The sequence below is a fragment of the Miniopterus schreibersii genome, assembly GCF_964146895.1.
Source record: "Miniopterus schreibersii genome assembly, chromosome: 1".
In the NCBI taxonomy this organism is placed as follows: domain Eukaryota; kingdom Metazoa; phylum Chordata; class Mammalia; order Chiroptera; family Miniopteridae; genus Miniopterus; species Miniopterus schreibersii.
Window position 1 is genome coordinate 170,195,245 of NC_138101.1, and position 19,686 is coordinate 170,214,930.

General features: G+C 43.2%; 1 protein-coding gene across 1 annotated transcript in view; it reads right to left on the bottom strand.

Moving 5' to 3' along the window:
• SLC35F4 (solute carrier family 35 member F4) overlaps window positions 1-19,686 on the bottom strand; it is a 156,555-nt gene that overhangs the window by 11,475 nt on the left and 125,394 nt on the right. Inside the window, exons 2-4 of the mRNA XM_081129731.1 lie at window positions 12,675-12,860; window positions 7,721-8,018; window positions 3,025-3,244 (exon numbers count right to left, since the gene is read on the bottom strand). Coding sequence (XP_080985857.1) covers window positions 3,025-3,244; window positions 7,721-8,018; window positions 12,675-12,860 — 704 coding nt within the window. The remainder of the gene's footprint in view (window positions 1-3,024; window positions 3,245-7,720; window positions 8,019-12,674; window positions 12,861-19,686) is intronic.

Here is a 19,686-nt window from a genome sequence, read left to right on the forward strand (position 1 = left end):
CTCCAAAAGAGCCGCAGTTTGGGAAGTTAACTGCACAGGGACCCAATTATAGCTAGAAAATATGTGGGTGCTAAGCTAAAAGGACATGAATTCATCTCCTAAATCTGCTGGGAAAACTGGGGTCTGTGGGACCATTCATCACTCACCAGTTTTCTTCACATGTCCAAAGAAATTTTTAAAAATGAAAGAAAAAATTCAATTACTAATATAAAAAATAAGGGAAGGGCATGATCTGAAAGAAAAGGTTTTAGCTTTCTAGTCTGACATTTGCTTTTCATTGGAGTGAAAGAGATGCCAGTGACAGAGAAGAATATCCCAGCCAGTGGCTCGTTTTCTTTGAGGAAAACCCTTTTTTATTAAGGTGGTTTTTCTGTTTCTCATGAATTGAAGAACTCTGGCCACACAAGACAAGATCTTGGAGATGGGAAAACACCCATTTTCAAAGCTGCAAGAACTAGATTCTCACCAACATCTTTGCAATTAAAAAAATGATCTTTTAAAGAAGTTTACTGCCCTGCCGGGCGTGGCTCAGACGTTGAGCGTCGACCTAGGATCCAGGTGATCAGGGTTCGATTCCCGGTCAGGGCACATGCCCTGGTTGTGGGCTCGATCAATGACTCTCTCATCATTGATGTTTCCGTCTCCTTTCCTCTCTCTCAAATCAATAAAGATAGATTTAAAAACAAAAAACAAAACAAAAGAAGTTTACTAATTCCCATGGGATGATCGTATATCAGCTGTAAGCAAATACTCATGAAAGAGTTCCTAACACATCAAAGTTTACTGGAAAATTGGTGAAATGATTTTGTAACAGAAAACTAAATATATAATAGATCACCTTTCCATCTATAATTCAATCAATAGTCCAAGGAAACAGACTATTAAGTTATTTATAATACAAAATTAGTTTTTATGTGAGCATTGATAATACTAGCCAGACAGTGCTCCAGGGAACCCATATATACTGATGTTACAACTTATTGCATCCTTCATTCCATCCACGGTGTTATTTTCACACAAAAAAAGAAAGTAGGGAAGACCATTTATTTCACTTAAATGTGATCATTCTTGGGGTCAAGCAAATGGAATTTTAATCCAAAAATGATTTGTTTCTAAACTACCAAAGGCTTAGAATCATTCAGAAATATTCATTTTAATCCAATGACCAAAAGCAACCCTTTCACTACTTAGAAAAGAAGTCCAAGTGAGGTGCCATTTACAGGCTGTGCTTTAGATTATTTATGGATAAAGCCAATAAAAGCTATATTTACACTGTCAGTATTCTGTTTGCCCTCCTTTAATTTCTCAAATGACCTAATTATACATGTTCTCAATATGTCTCAGGAGGAAAAGAATTGCTGAGACTGTCAAAAGGCAAAATGCTGAATGTGTTCTGGTGCTTCTCCTATTCCCTGGCCTGATTCCGGGCATCATTAGAATTACACCTTGACATTCTCCTGAAACGTGGCATTAAACCCTTCCTAAGGTTTCACATTGAGAAGGGAAGTGTTTCCTGTCATTTAAAAAGAAAAGTATCTGACTTCTACCAGTGTGCCTGACACTAATGCTTACCATTTTACCATCTATGATGTCTTACTTTATGGATATACTTATAATGATTACTTATTAGTTCCTTAACATTTTTTTTCTATCAGGTCTTATTGCTTACAGATGCTATATTAGTTTCCTGAGGCTACTGTAACACATTACCACAAACTCAGTGACTAAAAACAGAAATGTATTGTCTCACAGTTCTGGAGGCAAGAAGTTTAAATCCAGCAGAGCCATGCTCCCAGAGGCAGCTCTAGGAGAGAATACATTCCTTGCCTCTTCCAGGTTCTGGCGGCTGCCCCAGTTTTCCCGGGCTTGTGGCCACATCACTCCAATCTCTGTTTCTGTGGTCATATTACCTCTTCCTCTTCTTGGTTGCAGGCTCGATCCCCAGCAGGGGGCTTGCAGGAGGCAGCCGATCAATGACTCTCTCATCATTGATGTTTCAACTCTCTCTCTCTCTCTTTCCCTCTTTCTCTCCCTTCCTCTCTCTGAAATCAATAAAAAATATATATTTTTAAAAAAAGGTTTCAGGGTTATGGCGACCATAAACTGTCTAATATAGGTAGTAGCTTCAGCATTCCAGGGCCCTGGAATCATTGCAACAAGAGCAACATTTGGATTGCAATCTTGGACAGCTCTTTCAGAGAACAATAATTATGTGATGTTTATCGTCTGGGAAAAGGCTATTCATTTAGACCTCCTTCTAAAGAATTATTTCCTCAATATTTTCATCATGGTGGCAGGTCAGGTTATTTCAATGAGACCTGACTCCTTAAATTTGCATGACTTTCAATCAATCTAACATAGACTAAGCATACAAAATAAATGAATAACAAACAAACAAACAAACAAATAATCTGTGTTACTTCTGAAAGGAATAAACTCAGAACTGAAGTGGTTGGTCGAAGGCTAATGCAGTTCAGTTAAATTGTTGCTTTCAGTTCCAGGTCTAGGTTAATCACGTGGATCTATAGCCACTTTTAACAGCACTGTGCCATTACCAGTGACTTTAATTACTGTTTGTTTATCTTGTCTACTTACACTAATATTAATTAAATCTATCTCTGTGGGGGAGAAACATGAGGGAGTTGTCCCAACATACGTTGACTGAAAAAAAAAACAAATCATAACCTTTACTGTGGCAAATTTTCTCAGAACCTTTCTTCCTGAGGACAAAAGGAGTTGATCACAGCGTTAATTCTAAACCCCCCCCCCCCAACCCCACAACAACTTATTTTCCCTGTCTGTTTTAGCGCCTCCCGTTGAAATCCACTGACTGCCCCATAAAAACCTCCCTGTCCTTTCATGGTGTTGCAGCTGCCTGGGCATCCTAATCCATCTTCAGATTCCATTTTGTACTCAGAACCAATGGGGACGTTTTACAGAAAGCCCTTGAAACAAAGCACCTCTCCCGATGCCAGGATTTGTGATCGAGGGAGACCTCGCGCATTGAATGAAGTGTGCCATTACCCTCACTCCCATGAACCTGTCTTTCAGCACGATCCAGGACAGCAAGAAGACAAAGGCTTTGTTACAGCAGAACAGAGCGGAGACGTCCGTGGCCGTCAGCTTCTTTAAAGCCAGTAAATACAGGTAGTTAGTCAAAGTCCACAGAATAGAAAAGGGAGCAGTCCTTTTAAGAAAGAGCTTCAGTGTCAGACCATCTTCCCCAAAAATCCGACTGCATTCCCTAGGAAAGAAAAAGAAGTTAATAGCCAGGTACGATTTGTGACACATCTTGTGTTGTCTAACTCCTGACACCTATTTTCGGGCAAGAGCACAAAACACTCAAGACTCATGGGTCATCTGTGGAACATACTGAACCCAGCCCTGCCACCTACAGGCCACAGAGGGTCCCACGGGAAAGAGCCCACGCCTTCCCCGACATGGAGCTAGGCCCCTCCTACCTAGATATATACTCGGGCAGCCTGCTGCTGCTGAACATTCTCAGAGAAGCCTGGAGACATACAGAAATGTGTGGTTGCTGGAATTACTATCTGTTAGAAGAGAGAGAAGATCCTCTCCCAGTGGACGAATGCAGCAGGACCAAGGCAGCCGCGACTGCGCAAACAGGCGACAGCCAACTTGTCCTGTAAAGACACACACAGCTTGGGATTCTACTGTTCCTGAGACACCATGCCTCTTTCTAATATATCTTCCCAACTGACTAATTTCTTTTTTTCTCTAGCATTTTAAAGCAGAAAAAAACCTAAAGGAAGTAAAAATAAAAACAAAACTCAACAAAATATAACTTTGTTATATACAAACACTTGGCCATTTTGGAGGAATTATCTGAATTCATTGTGTAAAAATAGTCACTTCAGTTCAATCTTTGATTTGTTTGATTTCTGACTAAATTGATTATTTAGCCTAAGGGGCTATTTTAATCAAAATGTTCAAGCTAGTGATACAGATGGGCAATAACGGAAATGGTAGAATAACTGCTTATTTGACTATTGACTGGAAACAAGCTTGCCACTGGGAGAATTCGACTTTATTTTTCCCCCTCAGTTGTTCATAAACATTCAAGCATTTATTGGGCAACTACCATGTGCCAGGCATTGTGTTTTCAAAAGTAATATAACTTGTTCAAAGCAACAAGTTACTAATGTTTGCATGTTTATAATGAAATACATTGACATGGTTCTAGATGGCACTAATACTAGTTTCTCTTCTAGCATTTTCTGAAGAGAAATAATTGTGCCTCAAAGTATTGCAAACCAAAGTAATCTCTAGCCATGTCTGCCTCAGATGCATGAGGCAGAAGGACCTCATGGAGGGGGTGGTGATAAAGTGGCGAGGCTCTAAGTACAGGTGTGTGGCCTTCAATATCAAGCCTCATAGAAAATGTTGCTGAGAATGCTGGGAGTTGCAAGCTAGAGCTCCCAGGAAGGTTAAAAATGCAATTTGCACATATAGAAACTGTGTAGTGGTTTCCTCTCATGTGGGAGACACCAAAGAGAAGGATTTTTCATAAAATGAAAACATGATTTCCCAAAGGTAAACTTTACCTTGAAAGAGACAAAACTTTAGTGAGGGGACTAAATAACTGGTAGGCAAAGCCTTTGTAAAGGAAACAGAAATGGCACATGTTCACACACACAGGAAGACAGATGGCCTCTCCCAAACCCTAGAACCATGGAGATATTTGGAATAAGAGCCGCACACAGAACAAGTAGCTGTTTCCACAGAACATCCTGGGCACACGGTTCGAATTCCGTATTTTCAAGGGATCTGCCAGGGAGAGCTAAGAGTTGAGAGTTATAGGTTAATCTTAACATCTACAACTACTAAACGCCTTTTAAGTGTACGTTTATGGAGAGCGACAACAAACCCATTTCTGGTTAAAGAATTTCTTTTCTTATCACTGATCCGAGCCAGTGATGGCTCTCCCTTCCCAGAGCCTACCAGGCTGGGTGGAGGACTCTCAAGCCAAGACTTTGTAAACACACAAGCGAATGCCCTGACCCCTTGGGGAAGGCCAGCAGCGGCATTGCCCAGGGAGAGCCCACCCCGTGAGGCGCTGCTGAAGGAGGGCCCCCGCCCTGGCCCGAGGAGACTGCTCTTTCACCAGGCTCACCCTGTCCCCCAGGTACCGGCTGCCTTATAGGTCCCCTCTTTCCCCCTTCTCCTCTCACTGCCAACCTTCTCTCCATTTGTCACTGTTGTTGCAGGAATTTAAAACTCTCTCCATTCAAATACCAGGTCACCTGTGTAGAACCTTCTGCTATTTCAGCATTAAGGTGCTCAGAAATACAAAAATTCAAAAAAGAATTGATTTCTATGGAGAAACAAATAACAGTGGGTCTCTCCTTGGGATGATGGGATCTGAATTTCTAGACAAACAGCACTGACAGGTGGAAAAACTTGGACTGAAGCTTGGAAATGGGGGGACACTGGTCATTTAATTATGGCCATCATTGTTACCGCAGCTGCTGGTTACTGACCCTTCTCTGGATGTCATTTCATCAGTGCCTGACATAGACAAATAGATCTTTGGCTCTAGTTTCATACTTTCTAGAGACTTTGTTTTCCCTAAAGAAAACACCCCTGTTCAAACTATAGTATATAATTTTCTCTTCTTAAATTTCAAATTCACCTGAGGCGACTGAATTCTCTTGTATATAAATGAAAGGATTGAAATAGGAAAAATGACTTCCAAATGGACAATTGTTACCACCTAGATTTGATACTTTACTAAAAATCCTTTTGATGTTAGTGATAAGAAAAAAACTGGAAATGCTCTCATGCCATTCAAGAGAAAAGAAACTGGCCTGAGGGCCTGGCGCTGTGGGACAAAGGCTGCTCCCTGTCTTACACACGAACTTTATTTTCCCCTTCTGCCTTCTCGGCGACGGTGTTAATGAGCCTACGGGGGGAAAGATCAAGGACCTCAGAATTTATGACAGTGTTTCCTCTCACACGGAGGAGGCCCTGGGGAATATTCCCTTCAAAGGCAATTTTCCCTGCTTGGCAACAGAAGCTCTTTGATTGGGCTGAGAAATGGTCAGCTTCACCCTACCTGCGCGAACAGGTGGAGGGGGCTCGTCAAATCACAGGTTTCACTAAACTCTGAGTCAGCCCGCCAGGGGAGATGCGGCGGAGGTGAGCCTATCGCCAGAACGCTTCTGCCAGCAGCCGCCTCTGCAAACGTGCGTCTTACTGAAGCCAGCGTGGCTTGCTCCCAGGCGCTCGGAGGCCCTGCCCCAGACTACGCTTGGCTGTTTGCATCTAAAGCAGAGGCACGTTCCAGCGGCCACACCCGCGGCGCACTCGCAGGCATTTTCAAGCAAGGGGAATTTTAGTCTGATAATCATATCCTCTGCAATCACTTAGTAAATATTTTTATTAACAAAGACCTTATGGCCCAAGATCATGTCTATTTTGATGGGACTCAAGTACAAAGTATCTTTAACAATCACAAGTAGGTACAAGGCTTTTTTCTTTCCTCCAAACCAGAACATATTTATTTTTAAATTGTTCTTTTTCTTCAATTGTAATTGAATTTTCAGGGACGCACACGGGAGATGAGCTCACAGTGTGACTTTAACATCCCCAGGCAACTCCAAGCTGGTGATAGAAAACAGAAGTTGAAGATACACCCTTTACAGTTTGTGAAGTTTTAAAAAATAGTCTTAAAATGCACCAATTATAATAGCCATCCCTTCTTTTCATGAGGGACAGGGGCAAGAAGGAAAGGTTCTTTTGGCTCCTGTAAGGCAAACTGATTGTCATTTTGCTGAGGAGCAACAAGGTATCATAGAGAACTGTCACTCTCCCCCTGCCATCCACAGAGGGCCCGACTACTGTTTTCCCTTGGTGATCAGAGTGACTGTCTTGGAAGTTATTCCTTAGCTCTGGGCTTTTCCTTTCCAAGAAGTTATGTTAGCAAAGAAACTTTGACCCAAAAGCCTTCCTTGAGTGCTGTGCAGGCCGATGACAGTGGCCCTGCCAGCCTCCTGAGCTCTCCAAGGCGTGGCTGCAGAAGCCAGGTTTAGCACAGAGCAACCACTAGAATCATCGTACCAGCAAGTCCACGGCTTGCAAACCAACAGACAAGTCCCCATGTGCTCCTAGCCGGCAAAGAATGGACCTTTCAAAATATTCCAGGGCCAAACTTCCCTTTGCATGGAATCAGGCCATTTCATCTCTTAGGCACCACACTGTTCAGAATATTGAGCAAATGTTTTTATAACAATCTTATTAATACAGTTTTTTTCTTTCTGGGCATGAGACACTGGGTGTTCTTTTAAAACATGACTTTCAGAGATAAATAGGTGTGGATAAAAATCTGGGTTCCATTATTTATAAGTGTGTGACCATGGACAAGTCATTTAACCTTTCTAAATCTGTTTCTACTTTTGTTAAAATGGAAATTATAACACCACTGTAAAAGGTGGATGTTACCACCAACAATGATTAAATCAGGTAAGATATACAGAAGCACCAGTACAGTGCCTGGCATGTTGTAGACACTCAATGACTTTTTTTTTTTTTAATAAGGGGAGGAATTATTCTGTTTTCCGGTGTTCATTACCAACTTTGGAGCCTGTTTCTCCACACTCCCCAAGTCAACTCAGCTCATATTCCAAACAGATGAAAATATATGTATGTGCATGAAGTTATTTTAGAGCACCTCTTATTGGCATTTTAACATAAAACCTACCTGAATTTTTTCATTGGTGATTGCTTTTCTTGAGCAGTGGCCAGATGACCAGAATAATAGACTGGGAAAAACATAATGTTCCAGTTTGTTGAAAACCAAGTCATGAAAAATGGACAGTAGAAGTTCTTGTAAGTAATTTTTACAATCTGTGTGGTTCCAACCCAAGACGATGACACTGACAAGATGATCAAGAGTCCCCAGACGGCCTTCAGGAGCATGGACGTGCAGGACAGGCAGCGAGCCTTGATTCTGTTTTCTTGGCTGCTGTTCTCAGGGTGAGTCTGTGTTCCATCATCCCCTGAAAACAGGAAAGGAATACAAATGTGTGGGAATCAAGTCATGAAACAGCATTCAAAGAGGCAGGCAGCCGGATCACCAGTGGTTTTCTTTTCTACCATCATTTGAAGAGACGGATAACTCTGGCTCACGCTCTCTCCAGGATCTCTGGCCTGTAAAGTACAGTATGTGTCTGGTCTTCCATCCAGGCCATGGCAATGTTCATGAACGTGGTGGGTACTGTGCTGTTCCCCAGTGTCGCCTAGCCATTTCCTTGTAAGAGCATTACACATTTCAGCCCCAAAGATCTTGGCCTTGGCCTTGGCCAAGTGACCTGCTTTGTCCAGTCAAACATGAGCAGATGTAACACCTCCCGGAAGAGCTTTAGGAAGCATCACAAGCTCTCTTGCACTTTCTCTCTGTCACCAGAATGATAAATCCCAAATAGCTGCTGCTCTTTTGGTCTATGTGGAGAGCGAGCAGAACCCAGCCAAAGCAGCCTTGTATCTGCTGATGTGAAAGGTGAACGAGGAGCATTTGTCGTTATTTTCCACTCAGTTTTCTTAAACTGCAGCAAAGATGACTATTAAGTTGAAAAGCAGTGTGTCCCAAGAACAGAGGAAGTCCTGACTACACAAAACCATTCCCCACCTCAGGACAAATAACTATTTAATGTAGCTCTGGGAGCACAGTGAGTTCTACTTTGTATTTTTACATTTACTAAAAATATTTAGTAGCATATTTTTTTCACACTAAAATAGTCAAATCTCCCTGAAAGTGACAATCGTAAAGGTCTTCTCCCATGAGAGGGGAAACAAGTTCAACACAATAAATATATGTACCTGTCAGGAAGTTAAATGGGAGAAGAGGTCCCCCTGAGTCCCCATGCTGGGATCTCAGACAGTAGAATCCTGGGGGAAGGGAGGCAGAATTATTTGCAAGGTTCTCTTGGGTTTCCAGGCACCTCCCTGAAGCATAAGGTTTATCCTCGTGAAAAGTATGGTGCAGTCCACAGATTGTAGGTGGTAGTAGATGGGTTTCTCACGTTACCTCTCCGGAACCTGCTGGCTCTCCTGTGGAATGTGTTCCTACAGCTTAATGAACCAGGTGTGACTGCCCCATTGGGATAAAAACTTTCACCCAGCTAAGGCTTTCTGATATAATTATTTGGAGAGATGGAGTAGTAAGCCTGGAAAGTGAACTCTTCATTGGGGATTATAATCCAAGTAAGAATGAACATAGGAGTTACTACATGACTTCCAAGTTTTACAAACAGTACTGAGTTCTCAGGGCCTAGGCCTCCAGAAGATGAAAACCAAATCCTGTAGAGACTACCAGGAGCTAGTTAGTTAGTTGGGTCCAGGGGATTCAAAGGAGAAAGACTTGAGTTGATGGCCTAGGGCAAGCCAGAAAACACATCCAATACAGTGTGATAAGGTCCAGCTATGGCAGATACAAGGCCATATGGAGGCAGAGGACAAGCACTTATTACGGGGTGGTGTGGGAGATGACCCGGAGAAACTTCCATGATGCAGTGATGTTGAGCTGAATCTGGAAGTGTGAGTCAGTCACCTCCTTTGACCGTGGACAGTCAACACCTGCTCTTGAAAACAGTTCTGCAAATTCCCTCTATGAGCATGTGGCTTATGCAGAGGGTAGAGGGAAAAACTGAAAATGAGTAAGAGTACAGAATAAGAGGCTCTTGTATCGGGAGGCTGGGAAGGGAACACGAACTTACCCAGTGCAGTAGGTACTATCATTCCCATTTTACAGATGAAAAACCTGAGACTCAGTTTAAGGTTATTCAAGGCTGAGTCCAAGTCGGTATGACCTCAGGGTCCAAGCTTTTTATTCTGAATATTGTGCTCACTCTGTCTGGGATTCAGGATTGAGCGCTGAAGGTTTCAGAAATGGTTGGGGGGAAAAGTTCTGATTCCTGGCAGGAAGGACAGTCTTACATGAGGTTTAAAAGAAGTGACACGTAAGAGATCACACTTCAGATCACATTATTCTCAGGGACTATGTCATTAAGGAGAAATGATTCTACAAATGTTCTAAGGCTCCCTTTGATCTCCGCCTCCATTGTCACCTTCTCTGAAGGCTGCTCTGTGCCAGCATCATACCACACAGTACTTCTGATGACATCAATAGTGACCTAAATCGTCCCATAGCATCAGCCCTTTCTTCTTCCACTAGGTTTAATTGTTGCCAGTTCTTTAACTTTACCATCTGTAGGTACCATAGAAAGACTGAGTCTCCAGAGCTCATTAATTTTTCTATTTTAAACATGGTTTTTATATAGCCCTGCTTAGATTTATAGTTTTGTATATATCACTAAGATTGATTTAGCAGGAACTCCATCCATTTCTATGAACTTTGATTGGAACCATACAAGGCGATGGTACAGGCCATGGGAATTTGGAAATATGTGTGCAAGTCCTGGGCCTTGCCATTGCGCGGCCCTGCATGTACTTTTTGTTCCAGCCTTAGTTTCTTTATCTGTTAAACAGTGATAATATCTATATCATGGTATTCATTTTGAGGCTAAATACCAGAAATAACATTCATGAAAGCCTGGTGAGCTGCTCTTCAGATTACTCTTCTTTTCTCTTTTTTCTTTGGTGCCCTGGAATATCCCAAGTGCCTTCTGAACATCTCAGAAAGAGTGAATTATGTCCCATGTGATCCTTAGCAGTAGAGCCTTTGAAATTTGTAATCTGTATATGATAGGCAGGGCAAATCATTATTAGCCATCATATTTAATTAACTGGACCACTCTGCTCTGCAGATGACTGAGATAATAGGAATATCACTGCAACTTATTAAAGCCAATTAAAAGTTTCTGAAGATTTAAGATGTCATTTTCTTCCCTTTTTAAGAATTTTAGTTTTGGGATTTATGTCATTTGAAAATATTGTCACTTTTTGAAATATCTTTCCTGATATTAAAAAAAACCTCTTTTCAAATTAGTAGAACCCTATAAGAGGCCTTCAGGTTTCCTCTGTATCTTTGTTTGCCCCAGCCCTAACCATGCCCCCTAAGTTGTCATTTCTCTCCTGTTTTTTTTAAAGCCAATTTTCTCAAAGTTCTGGGATTTTTGTTTTTGTTCTTTTTTTACTACCCAGTTATTTTGGATAGTTATTGCCACTGTTATAGTTTTTGAGGCTGCAGGACATTTTACTGTGTTGCTGGCCAAGCTGAGGAAACAAATGGAGGAGAAATTGAAAGCGGTGGTGAGGAGGGGGCCCTGGATGCGGGGAAAGGAGTTAACATCGGAATGGTAGAAACACACAAGTCAAAGATGGTCCCACAGCGATGGGAACAGGCCACAAGAGAACAGACATTCTGAGGCAGGGAGGAAAGCAGCTGTTAGCATACAATTCTTTTGCTCTTTTGGGGAAGGTAGAGTGTGGTCATATGATGAGAACAAGTGGTATGGACTCGGGGCTTGAGAGCATTCTGTGGGGACGGCAAAAAGATGATCGCCAGGAAAAAATTAACAGTATTCCCCGGCCAGGTGTGGCTCAGCGGTTGAGCGTCGACCTAGGATCCAGAAGATCTCGGTTTGATTCCCGGTCAGGGCATGTGCCTGGGTTGCGGGCTCAAGCCCCAGGCAGGGGCGTGCAGGAGACAGCCGATCAATGACTCTCTCACCATTGATGTTTCTATCTCTCTCTCTCTCCCTCTCCATTCCTCTCTCTGAGATCAATAAAGATATATATATATTTAAATTAACAGTATTGGGCAGCAGCCTAGTAGAGTCAGTGGCATTAAAAATGATAAATCTGTTGGAAACTCAGGGATATAGTTATGAGAGTTATCTAGCAATTCAAGTAATCCAGGAGTTGGCGAGCAGTCAGGACGATGAGAGGAAAGTCTGAAGGTCCTGACTGATCGGTACATGCTGATTAGGGAGGCAATGAAGTGTCCTGAAGGGAGCGTAAAATTGGGAAAATTACAGGTGCTCCCAGGACTGGCACTCCCCATGAGGACAAGAGCAGAGTCTGATTTTATTGGCGTTTCTGTTCTTTTCGGAATGGGCGCACCACGCTGCTACTGAACCGCAGGGCTGAGATGAAGGATGTCGGGTTTGGACACCCTGAAGATGAGATAACCGGGTACCTTCTGAACGCCAGTAGATGCCATTGTTTCACCACGTGCTAAGCCCCTCGCCAGCAGGTGTTGGTGTTCAGTTTCTCTGCGACGCCGTGCACACTAGGAGGTTGTGCAAATCACGCTCCTTGACTTACGATGGGGTAACGCCCCAGTAAACCCCTTGTAAGTGGAAATATCGCAAGTCTAAAATGCGTTCAACACTGCACTGCACAGTCGGTTGTTCACCGTGGGGATCGCATGGCCCATGGAGCTGTGGTGGCCGCCGCTGTCCAGCGTCAGGAAGAGCGTCGCAGCACCGACCACCAGCCCAGAAAAGAAAATTCAGAATCGAAATACAGTTTCTACCGGATGTGCATCGCTTTCACATGATCTTAAAGTCAAAAAATCCTAAGTGGAACCATCCTAAGTTGGGGACCGTCTGTGTCTATACATGTCCCCCCCTCCTCCAAGCCCAGTCCTAAGCGCCCACGCAGCGCCTCTGCTCCGTGACAATGGTGAGAGCTCTCGTGGCTGCTCTGAGGTTTCCTGGATGTCCTGTTATTCAAGGGGGGCACCCGCGTACCTGATCTGTTCTGCCTCTCGGCTCTGTGTCCACAACCACCAGAGGATCCTCGGCTCTGAAGTTCAAGGATAGGAGCAGAAGAATCTTCCGTGACAGACAGAGGGGACAGCTGTCTACTGATGCCACCGTGTGAACTGGGGCAGTTGGCTCCTGGTTTACATCGAGTGAGTGATGACCTGGAGGTACCTGGGAAGGAAGCGATCACTAGCTTGAGAACTTCCTGGAGGAAAGCGTTGCAAACAGATTTTCAGTGCTGTGGCAGTAAAATATACGGCAGCCACAATCACGGTCCGTATGGAACATTCATCCAGCTCATTTCTAATTTTGTAGAAGGGGCTCCTAAAAAGAAAGCGCTACGTTGATGAGAGTCTTTTTAGACAAGCCCGCTAACTAGAAATGAACATTAGAATATGGTGTTTGGGCTGGTACATCTGTTCCGAGTTAGAGCTGTGAACACTCTCCAATAGTTCGCCTCGAGGCAAGCAAGCGGTGCGTTGTGCTTACTCCCTGCCTCTCCTCCGGGGCTCACTGCTGAATCCCTAGCGGCAAGGCTGCCGACAGGGTCTCCTGTCAAATCCACGGCGCACCTTCCATCGGGTTCATCACTGATATCCAATTCCACTGTGTCTCCCCAATCACCTCTGGCCTCTGCCCACTGTTACAGACAAAAGCTCAGCCTCAAGACCCTCCACAGGCTAAGCCCCTTCCTGTCCTGATTAATCTTCCCTGAATTCCCAGCCCAGCTTGGCTTCGTGGGCCTTCGCCCAGTGCAGTCACACAGGGCGCTGTGCCTGAAGGACCCGCCACCACCATCACCACACACATCCCCGAGGTGGGTGTTAGAGAGTCACCACCTGGAAATTCTTAATGCTTTTATCTCTTAAACTGTTCTTTTCTAAGTGACTTTTGATGGGATAAGGGAGCATACACGGGGGGCTCAGAGCCTCAGTTCATGCATGCTTCTAACCCCTGTTGTCTCTCTACCTCTGGGGGTGGGTTTTCACCTTTGTCCCTGCCCAGCAAGCTTATAGGGTCCTGGGTGCTTAATGTGGAGTGTTGGGGTCTCAGGATGGGGCTGCCAGTGTCTGTGGGGACCTGCACTCACCCAGCAAGTATCCTGTGTCCAAGGGAGCAGATATTAAAGAGCAAAAAACACCATGAAATAGAGATAGAAACACACACACACACACACACACAGAGCATAAGAAAGGAAAAAGCCATTTTTTCTACTTTTTGACCAAGGGGCCGCACATTTTCATCTTGCAACGGGACCTCAGATTACATAGCCAGCCCTCGAGAAGCAGTGATGTCCAAAAAACTCTTGAGTTCCTGAGCCATCACCTCCAACAGGAACCTAGCAGAACAGCAGTGTGGCTCAAAGGCATGTGCTCGTTCCACAGCCCAGGCCTCTCCATCTTTGATAAAAGCCTATCTTGTTTTCTTTTCTTTTTTTTCTCAATCTCGGGAAAAAATAAGTAGAGACATACATGGATGGAGTTAGTTGTGCTATCTATCAGTAGTGTCTCAAGTTAACTTGATTAAAATTTATTATTTCATTTTAGAACTAAAGAAATTAAAAAATGTACAGCTACTAAAAAAGTCAACAGAAGAATTACATGCTGATTACTATGCTTAATGTTATGTTAATATTGCTATTATCGAATGTCAAAATGCATAGGGCTATTATCTTACACATACAAAATGTTTACCAGACCATTTACGACTATTTCTAATTGAGTATTTCACATTCAGTGAAAAGAGGCTGTCTGGAATTCAGCGAACCCTCATTTATTCATGCTCCTCAAGAGAGACTCACACTCAGATTCTCCGAGGCATTTTAAATGTATCTTTCAAGTATCTTTTAAAGCTTATTTTTACATGAGTTGTGCCCTATCATGTTTTCTTAGGTGAACATCAGGTTTTTTTTGGTGATCATTTGGCAATTGTAGGTGGAAAGGAAGAAGTCTGAAAATAAACTGGATGGCAAGGTGAGATGGGGCTGAGATAAGATATTGGCCATAGTTGCTAAAAAGTTGGTAAATCATATGCAGCTAGCAAGTGTTGGATTTGTAAGCCAAACTGATAATTTCTCCTGCGTCTTCGTTTTCATGGACGTATTATGCCTGCTGCCAGCTGCCTCCCTCTGGCTGATTTGTGGAAAGATCCAACAGTCATTGAGCCACTGAAGATATTTAAATCACTGTCCTAAAAAGGCACACTTTAAACTTCAGAGCCAGGCCCAGATGCATGTTCATGGCTTGGGCCATGAAACAGTCATTTCAATCCTGTAAATCAAGACACTGCCCCATGCTATATTGTCTTGTGCCATTCAATTAATATAAAGCCAGTCCTGACAAAAATAAATATTCAGAATGTCACCTGGGATGCAGTCAAGGATCACGCATAAATCATATCTATTTTCTATGCCACAGTGAGTGCCTGGGTGTTGCTAATTCAGTTAGTGAGCAGTGTTCAGACTTTACTAGGTATTGAGAGTACACTGTATTAGAAGTGATGGGTTGAAAGTCTCTAATTAGTCACATCAGATGGTTCCCTCCACCCCCACCCTTAGAAAGACTTTCTTGCTTGGGCAACTCTTAAAACTGTCAAGCACATGTTCTGGATTTGTATTCTAAAGAACAGGTCAGGGTTAAGATTCATTGATTCTGGCTGCCTTCCCCCAAATCAATTATCATCCTTAATACTTGCTTATTTAGATAATTTTTGGCCCTAAATCTCCCTCCAGTATCAAGCTTTATTTCCTCAGTGCTGCCCAGGGATGACCCCCTTCCCTCAACTATGGCTCTAATCACACCAATGATTTATTACATCTAAACTTGGGTTCCTACTTCCAGCTACCTCTTATCTTGCCAATACCCAGTCTCTGACTACTGAGCCTGTTACACCTTCTGTCATCGATAGAATTAAATTATGAGTTAACCTTGATGATTTCTGCTGATTTCTGGAAATGGATTTTTAAGTATTCCCAAAGTACCTAAGGAAGAATTTTGAATCTATTTGGGTGATCCTGTATGTTTTTGATGATAGTCCTAATTTTAAATAATTTTCCAGATAATAGGAAGTGATTTTTTTGGTTGCAAAAGAACAAATAACAACTCCCTGACTGTTTTAATGAGGATACCTCGGCTCTTTGTCCTATTTTTAATTGCTATACCCTATTCCTTTCCCATTTAGGAAAACAATGTCCCATACCCCACAGTGGAAGCTAAAGGAAACCATAGAATTCCCCTGCCCCTGGCAATAGGGTGCAGGCACGACTTGGTCTCAGCTAATCAGAAAGTGATGAAGATGATACAATCCTGGCAGATTGTCCTGGCTGCTCAGCTGTGATGTCCTCTCAGTGCCTTCACATTTTCCAGGGTTCTGTGAGTCCCACCTTCTAGATCTACTCAGTAAACCTCCTTTTTGGTCACTGGCTTCTGAGGCTTCCAATCAAGAGCCCTGTCTGATACCGACTCTCAGGGTTTTAACATGCACCCATCCTCACTTGTCCTTTCCTCTTTCTCTCTGATGTCTTTACTCTTCACTTCTTAATTTTTAAAAATTTTCCAATTACAGTTGACATACAATATATTTGTTTCAGGTGTACAACATAGTGATTGGACATTTATATAACTTATATAGTGATCACCCCAATAAGTCTAGTACCCATCTGACACCATACATAGTTATTACAATATTATTGACTATATTCCCTGTGCTGTACTTTACAGCCCAGTGACTGTTTATATAACTGGAATTTCTACTTCTTAATCACTTCACCTTTTTTATCCGTACCTGTCAACCTCCCTCCTATCTGGCAACCTCACCACTTCTTTTTTGGATTGCAGCCACCTCTATGGAGGACAGTCTGTGCTCAGAGAGGGAACCACTGAGAACATTTAGGAAGATTTTCTGGAATTCTTGCCAGTTTCCCTATAAGAATCCAATTGCATACATTCTTAAGCGGGCATAGCTAGCCAAGTTAATTTTGCTGAACACCTGGGGGCAAGTGTCCCCCTGGAAGATTGCCGGCTGATTCCCATGTGAAGGTGGAGAGGGAGCATCTCTCAGGTGCACCAACCTCACTCCTCCTCATGTCACTCCTGTCCCCCTGATGCGCACAGCAAGTGGAGATTCATTGGCCGTACAGTAAAAAGGCCTGTCCTGATGGCTCCAAAATGTTCACGTCAACCCAGGGAAACCCAAAGAAATTCAGGATCCACTTTAGAACATTTCCCAAAGAGATCAGCTCAGAAACTTGAAGCAAACTAGATAAGAAAACGCTGTGCCGTATGAAGAAAATAAAACCCAAAGTGTTGTCCTGGTCCCGTATGAAGCTGTAGTAAACGAAGTTCTGGAAGCTGTAACTTTGAACGCACAGCCCTCTGTCCTAGGTGGTAAATGCTGGCCTTAAGATTCTATACGTAGTTTGTTTTTTATAAAACCGTATACACAACCCCCAGAGCACATACAAATAATGTCATGGTATTTGAATCATATTTTCGACTCAGCGGGAGTGTTTTTGCTTAGAAAGAATAACTTGTTAAAGTAAGTAATTGATTCTAGTTTGTGCTCTAATCCCGGGTTTTCACAAGTCTAGCTTGCCTCCTTGAACCACTGACCTTCTTCTGGTTCAGATTTTGTCTCTTCTGCCCCCACAGCCTTGATTTCCTTGTAATTTGAACCAGGGTACTGACCCACATACAGGTGCATATAAAGGGTCCTAAGATCCCCGTATGCACCTTGCAGCATCACTACCGTTCTCTTGCAATGTCACTATTGCCCTGAAGATCTTGGAAAATATTCCCTACTGCCTGTGGAAACCCATGGCTTACAAATTCCTCTCTGTTAGGGTCTCCTGGAATACATTCCCTTCCAAATGGCTCTGGTGAGTATCTTGATTGATGGATTTGACAAAGCATTAATAAGGCAGATTCATTATAGTCAAAACCAATTCAGGATAAACCAAAAGGCCTGTGGCAATTGGCCTAATTCTTTGATAACCCATTAATTAACAAGTTATTGATGCCTACTATGTGTCTAGCCCTCAGCTAAGTGCAAGGAAGGCAAGAACGCATGATGACTGCTCTCATTTTCTTATGGTCCAAATCAGAAAAAAGCCAATTACACAGTAATTTCTGTAAAGAGAGTTAAATGCCGAATGGGTGGATAAGCCAGTGTTTAATCAGGGAGCCAACTAACTGCTCATCCCCTTGCCACTGCCAATTCACAAAATATGTACGCCTTGTTCACAAGCAGAAAATAAATAAATGGGCAGTTGAGTATGCCAGGGTACAGCTAATGCTGCTGGCATTGACATGTGTCACTCTGGAGCACTGCAAGTCAAGAGCTGACAGAGGCAGCTGATTACTGACAAGCCACAATCTAAATGAAACTGTTATTGTCGTAATTAGCTAGTTATTATTAATAAAAGGAAGAGAACAACAGGGAGGCCAGACATTATAACCATGGTCATCTAGGCAGCCTCCGCAGAAAACTAAAGCTTCCTGTTCCCCAGGGAACCATCAGTCCATTCCCTGCAGAACACTGGGGGAAGGGATCAAACAAAGGAGGAGACAGGCACATGCCCAGTGAAGTTGGGGTGATGTAGGAAAGGTGCTTGCCTGTCAGTCTAGCCTGGAAAAAGATCATTGGCTAGGAGGGTGAAGCCACTGCAGTGTGTGAAATCTAGGAAGGGTAAAATCTCCAGACAGAGTTCCTTCTTTGTGGCTCTTATGCTCTTGCTCTCTCTCGCTCTCTCTTGCTCCATGATCCACACATGCCTGTGTGCTCAACTGTTCTTTCTCCATAGCCATGTGGCCGCAAGCAGCCATGTGGACCCCACACGCAATGGACTGCAAGCTGGGAACACAAGCTAAGCTATCCAGATGCTGGACTGGACTTTAATATGGAGCAGAAACTCTGGGTAGTGGCCTTAATTCTAGCCCTGCTGAAGACAAGATTGGACTTTTCTCATGGCAGGACTGATGGAGATGGGACCATGGAGGGGAACTACCTTAATTTGACATCATCAATAAAAATGTCCATGAAACCCCAACCTCCCATGGGAGGTCTCAGGAAATTCCTTTTCCTGCGGCACCCCAAGAACTCCACTTCCACTGATAACAAAACTATTTGCAAGTGGGGGATAGGAAGAAAGCTATCAGCATCAGGTCATTTTCACAATTGTTATGGGTGTTCTTACCTACCAGGTGGGTGGGCTGACACAGTCGGTGAACTGAAACCCACAGTGGTAAGTCCCAGCTCCACAGTCATACAAGTCTCTTTCTCACTTACCTAGATCCTACTCTCTTTTCAGTGTCCAGCTCCAGGCCTAAAACCAACTGTCTGGGCCCATGGTCTACTTCCATTCACATAAAACACCATTCACTGAGCTAGAAGTAGGACCTAGTTCAGGGGGAGGGTGACATGTTGAGTTTAAGTCATCCAAGGGAAGATGGGCAGCAGGCAGTTGGGCACACAGGTCTAGGGTTGAAAAGACAGGGTTGGGATGAAGACACAGATTTGAGAGTCACCAGCATATGGATAAGTCATTGAAGCCATAGGAGAGGTTATGGGTTGAATTGTGTCCCTCAAATTTCCATGTTGAAGTCTTAACCTGCTGTATGTCAGAACATAACTTTATTTGGACACAGGATCTTTACAAAGTTAATTAAATTAAAATGAGGTCACTAGGGTGAGCCCTAATCCCATATGACCAGTGTCCTTATAAAAAGGAAAAATTTGGACACAGCTGCACACAGGGAAAACACCACGTGAATATGAAGACAGATATTGGGGTTATACTTCTACAGGCCAAAGAATGCCAAAGATTTTCAGCAAATTACCAAGAGCTAGGCAAGAGGCATGGAATAGATTCCTTCTCACAGGCCTCAGAAGGAAGCAACCCTGCTGACATCTTGATCTTGGACTTCTAGCCTCCAGAACTGTGAGGCTAATACATTTCTGTTATTTAAGCCGTCAAGTTTGTGGTATTTTTGTCATGGTA